Here is a 23,452-nt window from a genome sequence, read left to right on the forward strand (position 1 = left end):
TTTGTCGACAGCAGAGGAATTTATTACCAGAAATCCAGTTAGTTAGATTTTAGTCCTCGCGAGTAGCACAGCTGATATAACCAAACTTCCGGACACCAGGTGGAAAAGGTTCGAATCCTATCAATGTCGCAAGGAATTTTTTTGGGCTTTTTTCACAACGTGGCTGAGATGGTTGGTCTGACGCGAGGGTAGCATGGTTTTTCTCTTGGAAACTCGGGGTTTTTGTACAACAAACAGTCAAATGGACTATAGAATACCCGGAATTTAAAGAAACAATATACTAGCACTTCATATCCTTAGCTGCTTTGGCGCACATAGGTAGCTTTCTGTGTGCTGTTACTGGCTCAGTTTGTGGAGACACTGAAGCAAGTTCTGTGTAGAAGGTGTCTATGGTTTCAGCCTTCTGTTCACCGGCATCTCGAACTTTCCATGAATTTTGACGCTCCTCTCCCAATTCCTACTTTTGGCAACTCTTCCTACTAAATCATACGCATTCTAACAAAATTCAAAAGCTCTGCTCTTTCTCATAAAGAGAACCAAAGAATCGTGATAATGGGTTAATAATTCAAAATATATAATGAGTTATGCACGTATGGAGTTATGCAAAATGATTTCATGAGCCGAAACAATGTCATGTATCTAATCCATGGAAATACACCCTAATAACTTTGCATTCTGAGGAGGATTGTGATTGACCCACATGACCCTGTGAATCAAACATCTTTAACTACAAACCATTAAGCTTTAATATTTTAATTGAACACCATTGACTCCTTCACAATAAAATTAAACATTTTAAACAACTGTTCTTACCTTTACTGCATCTTTCTTTGCCCCGATGCAACTTTCGACCTGTAAAAGAACATCATGACATTAACTAAATGTTGTTAGGGACTCCAGAAGAAAAAAAATGGAAACTTTTAGGCAAAAAATGGAAAATCTCAAATAAATTTTCCTTTTGTTAAATACTATCACTACTTTAATGCAGATTTCTGTTGAGAATATTTCACGAATCATTTTTCAGCTCAATTTATAGAAATGAATTTGGACAATTAAGATTAATGACACGGATGAGAATATCTTCTATATTTTAATTTAATGTAATTAAAAATCGATACCTTTTCCTTTACTGCAGGGTCGTTACAAAGAGCTTCTGTTCCCCTGGCCTGTCTCCTGCTGCTTCTGGGGCCCCTTCGTTCATACATTCTTGTATTCCTTGTAACACCTGTAGGAAACGTGCTCGGCTAAATCATTATATATTTGAAAATTACTTGTTCACTAATAAATAATACGATGCGATAGCACTGGGAACTGGGAAAAGTATTTAAGAACGCACTTAAGAACAATCAGTATTACAGTAGTGGACAAAGATACTTATCGAGTTGGGGACAGCGTACGTTGGAGGTACAATCTTTATCTGTATTTTTAAACAAAGCGTGTATTTCTAAATACTTATAGGCTATACTCTGAAAGAATCCCGAAACTGGATCTGGATTCAACGTGCAGAAGCAAAGAAATAGGAATCTGAAAGTGTGAGGGGGAGTAGGGGGTACGCCGAAAGTTATAAAATGCCATTTTGTCGTAAAAAGATTCAATAGTGTTTTAATGCGGCATGCCATATCGGTCATTCGTTAGTTGACATAATAAGGAACCACTAAGTTGATATATCTATGAAGAAACATCCCGTGGAACAGAGAAACTTTTGAAGATGGTTAGATAGGGAAAAATTATTTACTTTACTGAATCTCTGATGAAAACTATTCACAGAAGGTCAATAATTGACGACTCCATTGAAATGATAATTCATCATTGAAATTGTATAACCCAAAAGTCATTTACTGGAAAACATATCCATAAATCCTTGGATTTGGAAAAAAAATAAACCAGTACTTCTATCCTCCTATCAGGAATATATATAAAAGCAGCTGTGTTAGAAACGATTTAAAATATATGGAGTTGAGGCGTCCATCTTAGCGACTTCCAAAGTGCAGTCATCACAAGAAACCATTTAGACATTCGAGCTCTTCCTGCTATTGCAGCAAAACTACAGCACCGGAAAATAATGTTGGCTGACGTAATCACCAAATGGAAATGTCCTGGTGCCAGTACAGACGGGAAAGTTTCGGGTAAACCATAGAAATTGACCGAAAGAGACTGCAGGGAGCTTAGACATGTGATAGTAGATCCTGCTAGACCTTTTTGAATACTGCCAACAAGGAGTTCAAGAAAGCCACAGGAATTGATCTCTCAAGTACAAGGATGATACTTAGGAAGCTGCATGCAATTGGATTTCGCGGATCGCATAATGGGTGGAGAAAATGCTGCTACATTTCTCTCAGTGGTCTTTTAATGATGCTCATTAGTACAGTCAGGAAGAACATTGATTATGAAGATATTTCCATAATCCATTAGTTGGCTAAAGGGGCAAGATATGTGACTAGGAGAAAGTCACATATCTTGTCCCTTTAGCCAACAAATAATCCATCTCTAAATGTCTACAAAGATATTTAGCACAGACGTTTTTTGGTGCTAAAGTTTTTTTTTTACTGAATCCGTTAATTGGCCTACTACGTAGGCCAATTAGCAGTATTCAGTTGATGGCCACTTGTACTGTTTGTTTGTCAGATGCCAAATGCGCTTATTATTACTAATTAATATTAAAATTTCACCTATTTAAAACTTAACAATAATTTAGAGAATTTTAAAAGTGATGCTCCTGCTCCTAGGCGAAATTTCAGTTTCAAGCAGTTTAATAGAATGAACGAACTTTGACAATTATTGAAGAAAAAAGTAATAAAAGACGTTAGCAATAGTTGGAATTACTTACGGGTCCAGGAAACGTGCCGTAACATGTAAAGAGTTGTCCTCTGAGTTGTGGGTCTTCTGCAAAGGATTGAATAGCGTGAGTTTTCAGAATAAAGGTATAAAATAGTGATATATAATCCTAATCAGGCTCATCAGCACAAGTAGTAAATACTCTAAGTTATCCTGGTAGCATCATGCGATAGATGGAATCTAGCGAGGTCTTTATGAAAATAGTACTACAACCGCTTATAGAATTGTATAATATGGTTCACGAAGTATGCCATTTATATAAAGGTATACTATATATGCATTAGTAAATTAGGAGAAAAAAAGGACACAGAGTGATGGAGCCTTGCTGAGGATTGCAAGTTGTGTTCCTAAACTTGTTATAAGATGAGTTTCCATGTGCTTCACACTGCCTTGAGTGATCAGCAAGTTAGACAGACAAACTTGGAAAATCTGAACGGCTGCCTCGACACATTTTGTGAATATTCCAAATTTTCCCCCTCTTAATAAATTTTAAAAAAATCGAGATATATCTTTTCCCCTAGTGGGTCGGGTGCTACCGATAATCTATCATGACTACATTTGGCTATAACGAAAAATTACTGCTTCCCAGTGTAAAATTCTTAGGGAAAACCGCGGTATGAACCTCACTGTCCAATTATAATACTCCAAAACCTTAAGAGAACTCTGAGGTTTCAAATAAACCTGCGCAAAATTCATAATCAAGGGGTCATCATGAAATATTTTACAGCCTGTTTCAGTTAGGTTATTCTGTAGAAATTTGAACTGCCTCACCCCGAAGCATCCATAAAAAACTATGGGACCCTGCATTTCTCGACCCTACGTGTCTTGCCATCCCTAACATCACATCAAAACCGTGCTCTGCGCCAACCTTTGGAACACGTTTATAAATAATAGAGCTCAGCTGATGAAAACTAAAGTATTTCTACATTTAAAAGCATGTAAAAAATTGCCAACATCGACCAGGATTGACGTCGATCATAAGTACTACCACTGATGCTATTATTGACTCTATTTCTAAGTGCAAAATGCCTCTGTGCTTCTGCCTCTCCTAAATGGATGATGATTTTCTCTTTTTAATTTATGTTAGATAATTCGGTTGCACATCTATTTTTGAAAAATTCCTGTGGTGTTTTTGAATAAGGATTATTCATGCATCTGACTTAATTTTAATATTATCTTCTTCTTCTTCTTCTTCTTATTATTATTATTATTATTCATTCGATAATTTGTGTACTAACTGTGTACCCTTCAACGAAGTTATTAAAAACAAACAGCAACTGAATGGTTCCTTCACAATCTGCAAAATTATTAGTAAACCTTGGCGTGTGATGTAATCCGAGAATTACAACTTCTTTAACCCAAAAGAGTAAGAACTTGAAAGTTTCAGTGAGATGCGTATCTTGTACATATGAACCATCACTTCTTCTGACTTTATAGCCAAAATATGCCCTCCTAAATTCTAGATGACCACTTGCTCTAACACGGGGCGTTGAAAAACGAAATGTAACATTTAACGAATATTTTTCTAATGTTACCACATCAAATAAACTTAAAGAACAAGGGATCTCTACTTACTACAGGCAGCATCTGACAATTTCTTCAATGCCTCATTTCCAGCAACCTCAGTTGTGAAATACAACAGCACTGCGGATGACAAAACTATGAAGGAGACGGGTGCCATGTTCGCTGATACAAGACTACTGTAGTAACTACTGGAGCTATAATCAGAGAGATATTCCTGGTCTGAACAGAAGAGTTTGCAGTATTATATATACTCTCTGAGATTTTCCTGGGTGCAATAGCCAAAACGACGAATAATACAACAGGAAATGTGTTTTAGATTTCAGGCAGTGGGGGAAATTAGATTTTTACTCATTGCATTAAGTTACGTCAACAAATAATGAAAGAGCAGAATAGTGGTGACCTCGTGGGTGCTTTTCGATCATTAGACGACCCTTGTATCAGAAATTATCCTAAAACAAATTTCCGAAATGGATGTTTAAATAAGAGTAGTGCATTGCATTGTTTTCCAAGGTCAGAATACACAATACGGTAACTGTCCATCCTATTTATCCTTTTAGAATACGCTTTCGCATTTTCTTTTATTTAAATGAAAAGAAGAAAAAAACTTTCTATTAAAGATAATTCTGATAAGTGAAGAGAAAGGAAAAAGGTACGTACTCTCGTTTTACAAAGAAGCAGCCATTTTGTCAATGATAAAAAGGAAATCCTGTTGGCTGTAATTATGAGGCTTTGTTAGCATAAACAGATCAGCTACTTGTCAAAATAGGTTAATTTTGCTGAGGGTTCTTCTGGGGTACTTTAAATCGAGTGGCACTTTAGAATTACTCTTGTGCTGTTTGGCTTCAAGGGCAGTTTTTGAATTCCAGGAAACACACGATAAAAGATCAACAAATTACAGCTTAATTAACCAACAAAAACATTGTATTGCGTTAGTTTAAAGTAGTCTGTTGTGGATCATTTTTCAATGAATACAAATACAAAGGAATCAAAAATAAAGTTAAGATTTAATCATCAAATGAATACGCACACGACACAATATATTATACATTTTGGATATCTTCTTGAATATATGTTTATTCACGAGGAATAGGACTCATGGATCAAACAAATAGTACTGAATATTAAAATAGATTTTTTTAAAATGAAATTTAAATTAAAGAAACAATCCGTCCAAAAGTATCACACTGAGTTTATGCCTGAATATATGATATGCTTGTGCAACCCGAATACGGGCAGAAAGATGCTGTAGATTAATTAATAAAGATATTTATTAATGCCAACAGGTATCGGAAAAAGTAAAGAACAATGAAATATAATTATCAGTGATGCGCAGTTGACTGCAGAGAGTCACAAAATTAGTCACACCATTGCTAGGTCTCCTAGACTGAGCTTTAAACAGGTCAGAGAATCGTTTCCGGAACTTAAAATCAACAAGTCTGTTTTTATCACAGTCTAATTTCTGGATGCAAGGAAGCAGTTCTTTAGCTAAGAATCTCTGTCATATCGATTATGTTGTTGTGACATACAAATGAAGGTTTCAACTTTAGTCCAGGTGATGGTAACTACCATGAAGTATTTTTAGTGTAAAGAGAGTCCTCTGTTCTCAATATCTGTTGCCAATGAACTCAGGTGAACTGTTGAGCATCTAGCATGGTTGGTTGTTGGCGATGGAGGCAAAGTTTCATTCATGCCCATTAAAAAAACAAGAATTCTGAAAGGACTTTATTTTACATTAGTGGTGATTGAGGTGGCCCAAATTGCATTTACATAAGGATTTTGTGAGAGACGGTAGCGTTGATAAAGTTCCGTTCTGTATAAATATCCTTGATATGGAAAAGTTGGATTTTGAAGGCCAACTAGTTACTTTGCTGAAATCCCTGACAGCTGGGTAGTTCCTCGTGGGTGCACAGTTGACTGTAGGATAGTTAAATGGTTACGAAATGAAAGTTTACTGTCAAAGATAATTCCTTTTTAGAAGAATTTTATGGCCATTTCAGGATTTGAAGATCGGTTACATCATAAACTTCATTCGACAGATCTTCAGAGAACGAAGACCGGTAATTCTCAGATTAATCTCCACTGCGAAATAACTAACCTCCCGAAAGAACTCCGAGAATCCGTGATCTACGTAATTATAATTCTCATTTTAGGATAAAATTACGGACAACGAAATAATATTTTTTCTAGGTATCGTTTACTCAATATGATGAATGAATACCAGAAGCAAAAAATTCAGTTTATGCGAATTTCTTTAGCAAAAGATTTATTTATTAATTAAAATATTTTTATAGCTGGAAAACTATAATGAGATTTCTCTTAGGATTTGTTTAAACGTTAATTTTAAACTAAACTTAAACTTTATTTAGCAGACCAATGAGAAAGAAATCGCCATCAAAATCTGCTTGAATGAAAGGTCTTAGTTACGCTTACCTAAATGCCCATGCCAGTTTTTCATATCCAAACTCGATGGTAGTGGGGCTAGAAATTTGTTGTAGATTATAGGTTGCTTTTCTTTGACTTTGGAGTTGGTCAAATATGTGATGGCGGCCCTTTTAGTTTCATACATTCCGTTCACTTGTAGTAGTAAGGTTCTAAGAGCATCAGCGACTAAGGCCATATTGCTCCATAGAGGGAGAATCTTTTATTGCACCACCCTCCAAATGTGACAATTACATGATTGATCAAATTGCAATGTCCCTTCACGGCCAAAAGACCAGGGGTTAACACTTATTCAGATGATAACAAGCGGATATATTACAGAAATAAATAAATTGCCATTAAGTGATATAGGACATAAAAAAATTAAATGAAATAACATCAAGTGACATAAGACATTAATAAGACGATACAATGACTTCCATAATGGCATTAGGTTACATAAAAATATTAAGATGACAAAATAACATTAATGATTACATAAAATAACATTAAATGAAATTACATAAAATAAATACTGGTTTAACATAACATTTAGATTAAATTAACAAAATGACACTTGAAAGTTCCGATTTTCGTCTTCGCAGCTCTTGGGAGAGAACAGAGCATGAACAGGGGCATTTGATGCACACACCACTGGCTCCTTTCCTGGTATGCTCAGTAATTAATTGGAGCATTAAAGTGGCGAGTGCAGGGCATGTTGGGTTCGATGCGATGAAGAGAAGGCTTTTCATTTTGCAGACTGCCCGGACAGTCGTTGACTATTCCTCACTGGAGGGAACCCGGGGTGAATTTGCATGTCACTAGATTGCTTCGAGGATGCTCTCTGTCTATGCTGAGTGATTGGAGGGCATGGGATGTGCGGACCCAGAATCCTCTTCCTATAGTGTTGGTTAGCAGCAAATTTCTCTAAGTCGCCATCGATGCCCAGGATTCTTCCGAGTATCTTGCAGGGTAGGAAGCGATATGATAAGTGGAGGCATGAGTCAAGAGGGCAAATTTTTGGGGTGGCTCGAAGCTGGAATCCTCCAGCCACAGAGATCCCAGAATGAAGGAGATGTGATGAGACCGGTCAGCATCTTTATCATGATTACCCGTCTTCTTTCTTCAACGAGAGAGGGCAGCCTGGGAATTCCCAGTGCCAGGGCCATTTCTGTCGTATGGGCTTGGGGTGGTATCCTGTGTTTGTAGGTTACCACCCATTTGAGGAGCCAGTACTCTGCTACCCAGATGGGTTTTGTGTTCGTGGGTGCTGCCGACGTCCAGATTTCTGTTGAATAAAGTAGCGGGGAGTATATAATGGTCCTGATATATTTTTTTGCAGCAACCTTGTATGAGACATAATGAAGGTGCTGCTTCGCTCTCCATTTCAGGTGCGCCACTCGCCTGATGAGTTTTTCGATGTGATGGTTAAATGTCAGCTTTGTGTCAAAAACTACCTCCAATCTAAATGACATGAAACAGGAAGTATGAATACTGCATTAATCTTTGGCGAGATGGTTGTAGGCTCTTTCTTCAAGGAGTAGAGCATGCACTCTGACTTTGTTGGGTTGATATTAAGGTCAAATCGTTTGAGGTAGCTTACTAGTGCGAGGAGCACATTGTTAATTTCCTCTGTGATCATATTGGGGTCTGCATTTGTTTGGATGGTGGTCAGTATTTTTTAAATCGTCAGCATAAAAAAACATCTGGTCTCTGGATTATTAAAGGGGAGATAATGGCAGTAAAGAGGAGACTGGAGAGGACTCCTCCTTGTGTACTCATGTCTGCCAGGGGCAAAGGTTGATGACGTTGTAGAGCGAATATCATCTTTTAAGGGCACAAAAGGTGATATAGTTGTACACGTTGGCACTAATAATATTAAGAGTAGGAGACCGGCAGAATTACTTAACAAGTACAGGTCACTGCTGAACAAAAGCCGAGAATTAGGGTTGAATTTGAAAGTGTCTGCAATTCTGCCCAGACACGATAGGAGGGAGTATATGATGAGAGCCTTGTCGATCAATTCGGCCCTGGAAAGATTGTGCAAGGCTCAAGGGATAGAATTTTTTTCAGCCTGGGCTGTACTTGTTAACAGGAGAGATTGCTTCTACAGGGATGGGATACACTTAAATAGAAAGGGTGCAAGAATATTTGCTGATGCTCTCGTGGCAGTGTTAGGTGGGTCGGAAAACTGCTAGCGTGGGGGGAGACAAAGACCAATAGATTGACAGTAGCCACTGGCAGAGGTGAAAGAGATTCTTGCACTGCTTCTATTAGAATGAGCAGAAGCCTGAAAAACAAGATACAGGATATTTCAGAGACTGCTGGGAGCCATTGCGGTACAAGTAAACACATGGGTTGTGTTAGGGTAGCTAAGAAAAAGAACAGGTGCATGTATACTTGCGTGTACACCAATGCTAGGAGTTTAGTAAATAAATTTGATGAATTTGAGGTATTTCTCAAAACATCAAAGGCAGATATTGTTGGGATATCATAGACGTGGTGTCACAGAGATATAAGGGATGCAGAACTGCAATTTGGGGAGTACAACGTCTACAGAAAGGATAGACAGGATAGGAAGGGGGGAGGGGTTATGCTATTAGTTAAGAAACACATAAAAACCAAGGTAGTGAAGCCAGTCGACATCGCTGGACAGTGCAGTGTTGAGTCAGTTTGGTGTGACATAAGCATTGGGAGATCAAAATTGAGAGTAGGAGTGTGCTATAGGCCTAATGACTCTGATGAGTATAATAAGAAACTGTACAGGGAAATAGAGTGGGCCAGTAAATCAGAGAGTCTTATAATGGGGGATTTTAATTTCCAGATATTGACTGGAATTTCTGGGTTGGTCACTCACACACTAGCAAGGCTTTTGTGGATTTATTGGATGATTGTTTTCTACATCAGCATGTTCGTGAGGCAACAAGAGGGAGCAATACTCTTGATCTGATTATCAGTAGTGATTCTTCATGCATTAAGAACCTGCAGATAAATGAACCACTAGGTGACAGTGATCACAGTGTGCTGAAGTGGGATTTACTCAAAGAGGTAACTACCATTAGGGGTAAAGGGAAGGGTTATTGCTTCCGTAAAGGCGACTACGATGGACTGAGACAGTATTTAAATTCTATACAGTGGGACCAACTGATGATGTTACCAACAGCAAATTCAAAATGGGAAGCATTCAAAGAACTTATCTTGGAAGCTACCAAGCTTTACATACCAACTAAGAAATATTGTTCAAGGTTTAAGCCTAAATGGATGTCAGATGAACTAATGAGGCATATGGCAGAGAAGAAAAATGCATGGGATACTTACAAATTAACACATGACACAGAGGCCTATGATAGATACAAGTTGATCTGTAACCAAGTTACAAAGGAGGTTAGGCAGGCGAAGGCAGATTACGAGAAATCTTTGGCAAGGGATGCAAAGAAAAACAGCAAAGAGTTCTTTACTTATGTAAACTCTAGAAGGAAGGGATCAGATTGGTCCACTTGATATTGATGGGTCAACTGTTGATGATGCTGCTCAGGTAGCTAACAAACTAAATGAATATTTTGCATCGACATTCACACATGAGGAGTTATTCAGCGAGGGGAATGCCAGAGGTGTATTCAACTCTAGCAGTAAGCTACAGAATCTTGAAATAACTGGGAGTAAAGTGGAGGAGAAACTGTTGAAGATAAACACAAGAAAGGCACCCGGGGTGGATGGGATCTATCCAGTTATATTAAAGGAGGCAGCAAAGGAAGTAAGCAAACCCTTAGCATTAATTATGAGAGCTTCCTTGGACTCAGGGGAGGTACCCATAGACTGGAAATGTGCAAATGTGACCCCAATTCACAAAGGAGGATCAAAGGCTGACACAAGTAATTATAGACCTGTGAGCTTAACTTCTGTTCCAGGAAAATTAATGGAGGCACTGGTTAAAGAAGCACTGCAGGATCATCTAGACAAGACTTCAGTTATAGCTCGGACACAGCATGGTTTTGTTAAGGGGAAGTCTTGCCTGACCAATTTGATTGGATACTATGATGCAGTCACAAAAGAACTGGATGCAGGGAATAGCTTTGATATTATATACTTGGATCTTAGAAAGGCTTTTGATACTGTTGCACATGGAAGACTGCTACACAAATTGGAGCAGTGTGACATTGGAGGCAAATTGCTGCTATGGATAAAGGGGTGGTTGAGGGGGAGAAGACAGAGAGTGGTAATCAATGGACACTGCTCATCGTGGACTAATGTTATTAGTGGAGTCCCTCAGGGCTCAGTGTTGGGTCCATTATTGTTTTCTGTATTTATAAATGATATTGATGATGGTATTTCGAGCTTAATGTCCAAGTTTGCAGACGATACAATGGTTGGCAGGGTTGTCAAGGACACTACTGACACTATGGTACTGCAACAGGATCTGGAAAGGTTGAGCAGATGGGCTGAGAGGTGGCAAATGAAGTTTAACATTGACAAATGTAAAGTACTACACATGGGAAACAGCAACCCCAGAGCAACGTATCAACTCTTTGGTACTACACTGACAGTGGTAGAGAATGAAAGAGACTTGGGGGTGGTTGTGCAGGCAGATATGAAGTTCTCTGAGCAGTGCAGACGGGCTGCAAGAGTAGCTCATGGAGTATTGTCAATGATATACAGGAATTTTTCCAGCAGGGATAAGGAAGTGATTATTCCCTTGTATAAGGCAATGGTCAGACCACACCTAGAGTACTGTATACAGGTCTGGAGGCCTCATTTCAAGAAGGATGTAGAGCTGCTGGAACGAGTACAGAGAAGGGCAACAAGATTAGTGAATGGAACAAAGGGGTGCTCTTACGAAGAAAGGCTTAAGTTTTGCAAATTACAGTGTCTGGAGACTAGGCACCAGCGAGGTGATCTGATAGATGTGTACAAAGCCTTGAATGGTTTGAGCATGCTCAATGCTGATGGGATTCTTCCTCTAGCTCAGAAAAATCACCTGAGAGGGCATAAATTCAAATTGAGGAAAGACAGATGTAGGATAGACGTGCGGAAATTTGCCTTTAGCCAGCGGGTGGTTGGTTGGCGGAATAGACTTCCATCCCTTGTAGTGGAGGTTGATAGCCTAAATAAGTTTAAGGCTCAGCTGGACAGGTATTTTGAACGAACAGAGGGGTGAAGTGGAAGTGGGTTTTTTTTTTTTTTTTTGGCTGATGCTGCATAAGCTTGCTTTCTTGCATCAAATGCCTCTACTAATGCTAAATGCTAATGCTAATATCTCTTAGCAGTTGCCATGGTAAGACAAAAAATGATTCGTGCTCGATTAGTATGTCGATATTTGCTTAGTATAGTTTTTTTCAGAATTATGGAGTATAATTGTACGGTTCTGAAGGAGTGATGAGAGGAAATTTAATGCATCCCCACCTATAGAGTAGTGGTCTTCAAGCAGGCGTAGGAGGGCAAGTACTTGAACGGTATCAAATGCTGCTTCGATGTCAAGGTAGGTTATGAGGAGTCCATCTTTCCTCTCAAAAGCTGTAAGGATGCTGGCAGTGGTGGCAAGGAGATTGGTAATGGTGGACCTGTTTAGTAGGGATGAATGAAATTTTGGTGGAGCATCTGGAAGTATGTGAGCTGTTAGAGTTGGCAGGGGGGTCCTTTCTTGCAGTTTCAGGAGACATGAGGAATTGGAGATGGGTCTGGAGTGTTTCTCTAATGATGGTGTTCTTAATTTTGGGTGTGACCTTACCAAATAGATATTCTATTGATGGGGAAAGGTGTCTTTGGTTAGTACTGCATTGAAGATGCTAACAAGGGGCTGGATGATATATGGACCCAGGCATCTCAGCATGAACTGGATATTCCATCTGTACCCATAGCTTAGAGGATGGGGTTGAGTTCAAGGCTGCTAACATTTGTTGTTTAGATATAGTGAATGGATGTCAGCGAGTCCTGTCTACTACTATTGAATATGTGGTCGAAATTACTGTTGGATGCCGCAACGTCTTCAAATCGAGTAATGAAGTCAATCCATCTCTTGGGGGTCAAGTTGCTCTGGGAAACTAGTAGTTTCTTCGGTGTATGGTGTCTTTCTCGCTGTTAGCAACCGTTCAAAATAGCTCTTGATGGACTGGGATTTTTGACGGTTGAAAATGGCTCGTGCTCTTGAAAAGGCTATCCTACCATTAATTTCACCAGATTGCTTCCAGTGCTTATGGAGTTGCTATTTTAATTGAAAGCTGGAGTTTAGATGTGGCGTCCACCATGCTCTAGAGTGGGGAGTGATTGTTACTGTCTTTGAGGCCGCGTTAGAGCTATTGTGATAATCCATTTAGTTAATAGGCCGGCCGCTATTAGGGTATCACATGACTCAAGAAAATACCATGGGATGAGAGATGCTGCTGTAATGCATTTGAAACATCGAGATATTTGGAACTTTAAATTGTTCTCCGTATCACCTGTTGTTTTGCTTTAAAATTCGAGATTGGTGGTTCCAGTTGCATTAGGATTGCGCCATGGTCTGAGTTAAAATAACCATCTTGAAGAGTATCAAGTGTACATGGTATTGATGTGAGGATCAGGTAAAGTTGGTTTGTTCCACTTGTGGAATCTTCATTTCGTATAGTTAGGCCAGCAACGCTTAGCTGTGATAGGAGCAATCTTTTCATATGATCCAGATATGGAGGGAGGTTGAAGTCTCCGCAGACAATTTTCATTGGTGAGGTGTGGATGTGGTGAAGAATCCAGTTGGTCACCTCTTGCAGTGTTTCCTTTGTAGGATTGGGCGGTATGTAGATAACAATTGCTTCAATGGAAATGGACCTCAATTTAAACAGTGCATAGAGCTATTTGTAATCATCTGAGTTTCTAGAAATGCTGTTCTCAATGGCGAAGATGGCTTGATTGTAGAACAGTGACGTTCCCCCTCCCCCTTCTTTTATTATTGGGTGTGAGCTCGGCACCATAACCAGTGGGGATCGTAGCTGCAATGTTATCTTCAGCAGGTTCCAGCCAGGTCTCAGTGCGGCACATCACATCAAATTCTTTAGATAGCAAAATTTTGTCAATGGTTTCAAGTTTATTCCTTAAACTGTGGACATTCTGGTAAAGTAGTTTGACCACGGGGGTCAAGGGGACTCTCTTAGTTGTCCTCCCTCTAGTCGTTTGGTTGTTTCGAGACCGTGCTGTTCCCTTGATGTGATTCTGGTTTTGATAGGCATGTCAGTTGGGTGGATTAGATTTTGGGGTGGTCGTTTCTGAGGATTTACATGGAGGTGACTCGGATGGTAGGGAAGCAGGTGAGCGCATACTGGGACGTCTACTTTTGCGGTGAAATGGTCGCTACTGCGGCTATAGGTAAGTCAGCTGCTTTTCCTTCTGGGGACCTGTGCATTTCCTAGTTTGCCGTTATGGCACGTTGCTCTCCTATAAAAAGGACGTATGATGGCTCCATATGGCCATATGGCCATATGGAGCCTGAAGGAGGCATAATTCTGGTGCTTAGCTGGGAACTGTTCGACTGCAACATCAAGCTGCCACTCATCTCTCAAAGCTGAAACGATGTCATTGGTTGTGGTCTGCGGGGACAGCCTTGAGACGTATAAGCTGCTTTTAGACTTTCCCATAGTGCATATTGCTTGGAACATCCAGCCGAGAGGTGCTGGATGTTCCTATAGAATAAGAGCGGCTTGCTCTTGGTCTGGAAGAGGAGATGTGTTTTGGCTGATTATTTGCCATAGAATCCATTCGAGTTGTTGAGTGCGTCGCCACGATCTGGGCCCGGGTTATAAGCTGTAACTGTGAGGGTGTTCTGTCGATTAGCGCCGTGAGGGCGTTGTCACAATTCTTAGAATGGGGGCCTGTGGTTTGGGCAGGTGGTATCCTCAGTTTGGGATCATCTATGGATAAGTTGTGGTCAAGCTGTAATTCGATTGACTAGACGGTAGCCTTTGTGCTGCTGCATCCTTCATATCTCTTGATCTTGTCGTCGACGCTGTTTTGCCATTAGAGTTATCCATTTGAAATGGCTGATGCGAGTCACCCTTTGTACTGGTTTTATCTTGCGTATCTAGCGAATGACTATATGGAGGTTTGCTCGGCGTAGCTGGGGCGCCTGTGATAGGGGTGCGGGCTGGGTAAGGTGATGCGTCTACTAGCACATGTAAAACATTCCCACAATGAAGGCAGGCATAAGCGGCCCAGGAGGCACTAGTCAGCTTTGCGACATTTATTTTGCTACATTTTTTCACAAAGACCCCGGGTGCAGGGGCCATCGTATAGCACTACGTGTACGGCTTTTCAGAACCAGTCCTGGCAGGTTTGTCTATCCTGAGTGGGTGGCATCCTGGTATTTTCTTAAAATTTTCACGGTGAAACAAAACAGTTGCAGATATTCAGGGACAGAGGTAGCAATTGAATAAAAGCTTATCTTAGTCGGAGACATTTAGTATGGGTTTAAACAAGGATCATGACCTAGTTTTAAATGACACCCGGGGTGAAGATAGCTTAACTGTGGAAATACCGGAGGCATTGAACGCCTGCTCGTCCTGACCGCGCTAGTCCTATGAGTGCTAGAGGATTAGTGGGTGCAACTGACCTTGGTTGCTGGTCGCTGTCTACTTTGTATTGAAATATTAAATTTAAAATGTAAATTCATAATTATCTGATGTTTATTGATTGAAGAAAAGGCCTTCTTCCTTTATATCTTGTGATGGGGAATATAACGATATTACTACTATTCCTTTTGCAAGAATTACTAATAAATCACGGAGCATCATATTATGCGACCAGCGCATTCAGTCAACATTACGCGATTCAATTATATTCAATTCGTATATACTGTCTGTCAATTGCGTATTCTGTGTGCTAGGAGAAAAATCATGAGAGATCGAATAACTGAGCCACGTTATGAAAAAGGCCCATAATAATTGTGTTCGAGTCACGTCATTGACGGGACTCGAACTCAGGCCTTTCCCACCCTGTTGAGGTGGACGGTGCTTCTACCAACTGTGCTACCACACGACGGCGCATTCTGTTCAGCGTTGTGTGAAAGATAAATAAGCTCATCACCCATTGTTCTCCTAAATGATCTGTATAATTTCTGTTCAAAAAGCCAAGAAAAGTGGGGGAGCTCTATCGCACCTTAGAAATCGAAGGGCAAGTGAACATTTAGGGGCTGAAACCTTAGAAACCGATGGAGTCAGAAAGATGGTTCTATTGCAACCTGCGTAAATTTTATTTCCACAGGTTGCAATATTCTAAATTGTGTTGTTCCTGTTATAAATTTTATTGTTATATATTCTATCTTTTTATCTTATATATTCCTCATAATTTTCCCCTTATTCAAAAGGGACTATCCAATCCAAATTATTTTAAACCTTCCCACTTTCTAATATTTATTTTTAATAAGTTACGTATTTTATATTGTGTGGTTTCTCTAATAATATTTATAATATTTTAAGTACACGAAAGGAAATTGCTAGCATATACTTAAATAATTTATTAAGTGATTTTGAGATTAATCCTTGATTAAATGTGGTCTGAAAGGTCTAAATTTTATACCCAATTTCTGTCTTACAAATCACTCGAATAAATTTCTTCTTATAGCCCATATGAACATAAAAATGTGTTGATATTTTCAGTGCGTTGTCTTAGATCGACTGACAAATATGACACTTTCGGTAATGATAAGAAGTAAGTTTTATTTGGTCAGAAAAATTCAAGTACATGTTTGCAAACAGCGAACAAGGAGAATAAATTTGGAGACAGGCGTCATCAGAATGATTTTATCCACTGAACTGTTTGGCGATCTCCATGAAGCATTCCTGTACAGAATAAAAGAGAATGAGTATTAGAGAATAATTTTTTTACATAAATTACGGTTTAAATCATTTGAAGGTGCATAAACCTTTAGTTTTTCATAGAGGTCAAAATATAAATTTAGATTTTGATCCAATCTGTCAATTTTGGTTTCTTTATTTAGATCCCAATTTGTTTTACTCGTTAAGATTCCAATTTGTCCATTTGGTTTTTTGTTTATATCAGATTTTCAGTTTGGTTTAGACATAGTTTATGAATTTTAGTTGTACTTTCTCCTCTAGGATCCGAATACATAAATATACAAACTGATCGACAAATTCTCAAAAAAAACTTCCTTAAAATCGAAATCTAAGAAATTTGTGAAATATAGTCGATGGATCGAAATTTTCCAGAGTCAGATTTGAAAGGGTTTTATTCGGCATTATTAATTTTAAAAAAAAAAGTTGTTTTAATAATTTATCCTAGCTGATGAGGATATTTTAGTTATCATATAAACTCGGTAATATTCATGCTATCAGAAGGAAATATCCTGTATTCTTAATTGTGTTTAACTTTTCACGTAGGTGGAGAATTTTTCTTTAAATCTATTTGAGAGAAAATTGCTTACCATTGCTGACATCATCTGCGTTGTTTCATCTCCAGATAGTGAGGACTGAAATAAAAACGTACCTCAGTTAACGATTTTATTTAACGCAAAATGCCCATATGAAAAAAATAAATGAAATGTATATCAGTTATTACACTTCATGTAGACTTCATCAAATATATTTACAACACAACATCTGTTTAATTTTATTCACATCAAATTGAATGATTGGAAAGAAGCTATGGTTGTCGCAATTGCTTAGAATTGAATCCTCATATTAAGAATTGGACTTTATTTGGTGTTGGAGGTATCGGTTCCCATTCTTTCGTAAAGGCTTTTGCAAACTTAGGGGTTTTGGAAACGGACTACTCTCTTTGCCTAGAGCATCGTATGCATATTTTGTTGGACTGAGGTCTCTGCGAAAGGACTGACAGTTCCATTAGGGCTACATTTTCATTATAAAGGTAGTGACGCTATTATGTTCTGTGTGGATATGCATTATCGTTTACTAAAAGAAAGTCTGGTCCAATTATTGCCGCAATAAAAATGACCAAGGATTTAATTGATACTTTACAACCGTAAAATGGAGATTTACACGGTAACACTGAAATGCAACTCTTCAACTTGACTTTCTCCTTTCTACATTCATCCTCTTTGCTCCTTTCTATCCAAAAGAATCCTCAAAACTGTCTTTGTGATATATTGCCAATGTAGTCTACATTTAAATCGAAAATACCGGCTAAACACGAAATATGAAGATTTCGAAAAGAGGATTTTCATCTGCGTGATTTGCATGTTGAAACATTTCATCTGCTACTTTCTTCACAGGATCAAATATTTTTGTTTCGTATTTTTCATAATTTTTGTTTAGATTTTTATTTCATAAATTTTCGTATATTTTTATTTGAATTTATTAGATATGGTGTGTTTGTTCTGTGACTTTTGAATAGCAGTGTATTTGTCCAGTTAACAGGGATCCAGAAAAGTGGAATAAACATTATTTACTTTTCGTCTGTTTGTGTGTTTCATTTGTTAATTAAAACGTGTGGTCGTTTTCACAATGTGCCAGAGTTAGTAGGTCCCAGGAGAGGGTAGCATGGTTTGTACTCCCGGGAACTCAGTTTTGCGTCCATAAAACAGAAAATCGACCACACAACACGCAATTACAGAAAGTATGCATAGAGCAATATGGCCTTGGTTGCTGATGCTCCTAAAACCCTACTACAACAACTGCCAACGAGTGACCCGAGTTTAGTAGAGGACAGAGTCGTTTCTCTTTCTTTGAATAGATATAGGAACTGTGGGTGACCTGCAGCTTGTAATCTTATTTAAGTACAAATAGTTCAGCAATAAAAATTTAATATTAAACAACTCCTCCATTATTATGATAAAACATCAGTCTGTAATCGCACAACCTTTAACAATTTATTTCTTAGGAAACAGAAGAATTTGATTGAAAGTTCCTACCTTTATTTCTTCTTTCTTAGCCATGATGCATGCCTCAACCTGAAAAAGTGCATAATAACATTAGCCGAAATTTATTGGGATATGAAGCGAAAAAAAATGTATATTCTCAATTTTAAATAAGTTTAACCTCAAATTAGTACCTTTTCCTTCACTGAAGGAAAACTACAAAGGATTTCTGATCCCTTGGCCATATCTCCTGCAGCCTCTGGAGCCCCTTCGTCCATACATCCCTGAATTCCTCGCATCACCTGAAGAAAACGTGGTTGGATAAATAAAGGCATAATTGAAAAGTAAATTATTGAATTATAAATAATATAATGCAATAGAATACGAATAGAAGTGAAGATCACTTCCACGTGAGTTTATTGTTCATTGAATTTAGGCTAATTTCGTTTAAGATCAATAAACATTTATTACGAATAAAAGGAAAATCATCATTTATCAAAACAATCTGAATCAAAGTTGTAATAATCACAAATAGACCAGCTAAAATTAGTGTACATGTACTGCCATACAAAAATAGTTGTTATAGAGTGCTGCCATCTTGCGATATTATTAGAAAACTACGAGAAAAATAATATTTTGATTTTACTGAAGAAAGGTGCTTATCGAGTTTCAATGAGGTTTTGTTATGATGTTAACTATTTATAAATTAACAATAGTCGTGTTATTTTCAAAGCAAATTCTTCAACATCCAGGTGGCGTAATTTCAACGCTAAACTGTTTAACTGAATGAACAAATTTTAAACAAAACACTGCCAGAGAAAATAATAAAAAATATCAGAAAATTTTAAAAAATAATAAGAAATTGGAGGAATTACTTACGGTTGTAGGAAACTGGGCGTAACATGTAAACAGTTGTCCTCTAAGCTGTGGGTCTTCTGCAAAGGATAGAATATCGTGAGTTTCCAGAAGGAAGGTATAAACTATTGACATGTAATCCTGTTCATCAGCAAAAGTAGTAAGCATCATGCGACCGATGTTAACCAGAAGAAACATTTTCCCTGAAACCAACATGGGAATTTGACAAAGTCATGCTCTCAGTCAGAAAACGTTCCTGATTACGTCAACTGAACCTAACTAGATCTTATTGGTAGCGATACAACCACTCAATTGTGCGCGTTTTTCGTAATGCGTGCTTTTTGAATAGGGGCAAGATCTAGAAATATCTTATATAACAGAAAGTTCAAGGATAATATTTACGCATAAAGTTATTTGATGATGGAGGGTGATGGAGCCTAGTTCAATGCTAAAAATTTTGGATTTCAATCTCTTGTTGGTAAACTGTCTGCGCAGTATCTTTCGGCAGGTTCCTCTAAAGATTTGGAACTTTCTAAAACAGAAAAACTAACCTCAGAAAAAACAAATAAATAAACAGCTACGGTCACGATAATTAGGCCCAAAAGATGTATTTTCATGTCACCTATACTGGCTAACAGATCAAGAAACCATTTTGATATCTCAGCCGTGTTTGTATCATATATTCCCTCACTAATTTATGATTGATGACATTAGTTCAGTCTTTTAGTATGAATAATTTGGAAACTGGAATAATCGAGCCTGAGCTATTTGTAGCTGAATCGTATTTCGAAAGAGAGACCAATTACTACTGATCTCTCTCTGTTTATATACAAATTTCCTGCGCCTCCTATTGTTGAAGTTTACCATGGTCAGTTTCTTCTTCTTCCAATCACATAGTTTCCCGAGGAACTGTTGTGGCAACCAACGAATGCCTCCAAATGCATCGATCATGTGCTATACGAGCGGCATTGCAAAATGTCACGCTCAAAAGTTCACTGATCTCATCCTTCCATCTAGTTGCAGGTGTTCCTTTAACAGCAGTTTTTGGAGTTGGTTTGTTTGCCTGTACGTTATTTAGTTTACTCTAAGCTATACACAATTTGTTTTATTTTATTTTAAATTAACACCCAGCGAAAGTCTGAATATATTTTATTCAAAATGATTTATAAAATTAAATGCTATTTTACTACTTTAAAGGAATTCGTTGCAGTTTGCAACAATTTCCTTTAGTGGGTAAAAAAGCTTCTTGGAAGCGAAGAAGAATTTGATGTGGGAGATTGAGAATTGGTTTAAGCAAAAGACTGTTACCATGTCTGGAATAGAGTGTGGCACTTTATGGAGTATACACATTGAGAATGAATGTCTATACCTTTGATCCATAAAGTGAAACAGGTTATTTTTATAGTATCATCTAAATCCGTCCAAATATGCGTTTTATCAGTTTTACTACAGGGTAAGGAAATGTGCCAAATTTAATCAAAATTTACAATTTGTGTTTGGGTGAAACAAGCAACGATTTTGTTATTACTAGCAAACCGTCCTTGCAGCGCAGGCAGGAGATTGGGATTTTCAGCGTGCACGTATTTTTTCCGATATCTGCTCAACCAATCGTTTTGATTGAGCAGATATCGATTTCTATGAAGGGTAATTTGATTCAGAGACGCTATAATTTAGTATCTCCAGTTCTTCACTCCCGTTTCCTCACACAGCAATTCAGGACTATGTTATTATGTTTGCAAATAACTGAGTAGAAGGATAGATTTTTTTAGTAATAATAGGCATTTAACTCTCATATTTACAATAATTGGCTGACAGACTAGTCGGGAGAAAAAATGACTGTATTAAACATTAGATGAATCCATCTGATCATTTAAATAATTACTGCAAAGTAAATAATAATCGACTTTGCAATAATTACTGGAAAGACAGACTTCGCTCAAAAAACATCTTTATAATAAATAAGTAACATCCTTTGAAGCTTGGGATCTCATTTTTGACCTCATAACGTCATTGTTCATGTCCAATTAATTTATCAGTATTATTGCCAAATATTAAAAGGGAACAACTTAAGATAAAATTCAAAGATTATTGCACTAGCATTGTAGCACCCACAGCACTTACAACAGAATGTATCACTACTTACTACAAGCCGCCTCTTTCATCTTCTTTAAAGCTTCATTTCCAGCAACCCCAGTTGTGAAATACAACAGCACGGTGAATGATAAAACTGCGAAGCAGATAGATGCCATGTTCAGAGATACAAGTCTACTATAGCAGCTAGTTGAGCTATAATCGAATAGGTATTTCTGGTCTGGACAGAACTGTATTATATATACTGTTGGGAGATTTTTATGGGACAATGTCCAAAATGGTGAATAATACAACAGGAAATATGTTTTAGATTTCAGGTAACGATGGAAATTAGATTTTCACTGTTCACGTTAAATGATGTCATCAAGTATAATGAAAGGGCAAGAGAGGGTAGGTCTTGTGGGCGCTGATGAATGCATAAGTGATAGTAATGACGTACTCTCTTCGATCAACAGATGACCCTATTTTTTTTCAGAAATAGTCCAAACTACAAATGTCTCAAATGAATGTTTAAATAGGAGCAGTGTTTTTAATTGTTTACCAAGGTCGAAATACACAATGCGGTAACTTTCGATGGTATTTATCCTTTTAGAATACGCTTAGGACTTTGTTTTATTTAAACACAATAAAATATCAAAAAACAGAACACTACGATCTCTCATTTCAAAAGAGGCAGTGAGTTCGTCAATGATGAATAGGAAATCCTGTTGGTTGTAATGATGCGGCTTTGTTAGCATAAGAGGACCGGCTACTTGACAAAGTGGGTTAATTTTATTAAGAGCTCTCTGGAGTACTTTAAATCGATTCCCATTTTAGATGTACGATGGTGCTGTTTGATTACAGAGGGAGTTTTTGACTCGGCAGGAAAAGCAGGATAAAATATCAACAAATTAAAGCTTAATTAACACGCCACATTGCATTACTGGAATATGCTGCTGTTGTGTGTTTTAATTTACTGAAGATGAAATTCAAAACATTTCACAGAAGCAACTCACAATGTTAAACTTTAGGCCATCAAATCAATTTGTACAATCTATTATGCATTATCAATATCTTCTTGAATATGTGTTTGTTCACGCGAATAATAAAATAGTTTTTTTAACAAATAAGAAATAAAGTTTATAAGCAATCTTTGCTAAAATATTAGCTGTTTTTATTTGAAATATTGTTGTAGTCTGATAATTACGCTCTACGTAGGAGATTGTAAATATACTTTTTTTTTAAATTTTATTATAGATTAAAATAATTCTCAACGAAAATGAATACTATAATAATTTTCACACTATATCAAAGATTTTTTTTTTTTAAATCTCGATAATACGGGCCATGATTTTATGCCATTAAATATTTCGGAAAAAAATAACATTAAAATGTTAATTCTTTTCCATACAATTAACATTTAAAGTAATAATTAAATGTTAATTATATGCACACAGTACATATAACAGTGACATCGTTTTTATGTTAAGTTTTTCTGTTCTACACTGAACATAATTTAATCTCAATATTTAATTCCTAATCATAATCTAAAAATTAAGGAATTTTAATATAGGTGTAATAATTCAGATACGCACACACAATATAAATCGCCTGTCTCTTTAAAAATTGCTCCGCTTCAAGGGGTTTCTGACCACCATAAGATCTTGCCTGATCCTCTACATTACAGCGTGCATCTTCGCTTTGATACTGAAAAGTTCCTTCAGGACATCAATCCCTCTTCCTAAAGAAGAGTTTAAAGGACTCTTCTTTAGCAAGAGGGATTGACAGCCTTGATACTGGAAAGTTCCTTCAGGACGTCAATCCCTTTTCCTAAAGAAGAGGGAAGAAGGAAGAGGAAAGGACGACTTCCTAAAGAAGGGGAAAATAAGTCAATCCCTCTTCCTAAAGAAGAGGGATTGACTTCTTTAGACTCTTCCTAAAGAAGAGTCATTCAGA

The 23,452-nt window shown here is 37.6% G+C and overlaps 1 protein-coding gene and 1 long non-coding RNA gene across 2 annotated transcripts; both read right to left on the reverse strand.

Annotated features, from left to right (window-relative positions):
• Window positions 1–813: 813 nt before the first annotated feature.
• Window positions 814–4,572, reverse strand: LOC150083453 (uncharacterized). The gene is made up of 4 exons (XR_016547172.1): window positions 4,411–4,572; window positions 2,828–2,883; window positions 1,119–1,225; window positions 814–852 (listed from the first exon to the last, which is right to left on the reverse strand). It is a non-coding gene; the product is annotated as an uncharacterized LOC150083453 (long non-coding RNA).
• An 11,891-nt stretch (window positions 4,573–16,463) lies between these two features.
• Window positions 16,464–21,718, reverse strand: LOC150083454 (uncharacterized). Its single transcript, XM_090377298.1, has 6 exons — window positions 21,570–21,718; window positions 19,451–19,506; window positions 18,766–18,873; window positions 18,626–18,664; window positions 17,180–17,224; window positions 16,464–16,577 (listed from the first exon to the last, which is right to left on the reverse strand). The coding sequence occupies exons 1-6, from the start codon at window positions 21,673–21,675 to the stop codon at window positions 16,539–16,541; spliced, it is 393 nt and encodes a 130-aa protein (XP_090233424.1). The 5' UTR covers window positions 21,676–21,718; the 3' UTR covers window positions 16,464–16,538.
• Window positions 21,719–23,452: the final 1,734 nt, after the last annotated feature.

The sequence above is a fragment of the Mastigoproctus giganteus genome, chromosome 7 (genome assembly GCF_048544385.1).
Source record: "Mastigoproctus giganteus isolate SK-2022 chromosome 7, ASM4854438v1, whole genome shotgun sequence".
In the NCBI taxonomy this organism is placed as follows: domain Eukaryota; kingdom Metazoa; phylum Arthropoda; class Arachnida; order Uropygi; family Thelyphonidae; genus Mastigoproctus; species Mastigoproctus giganteus.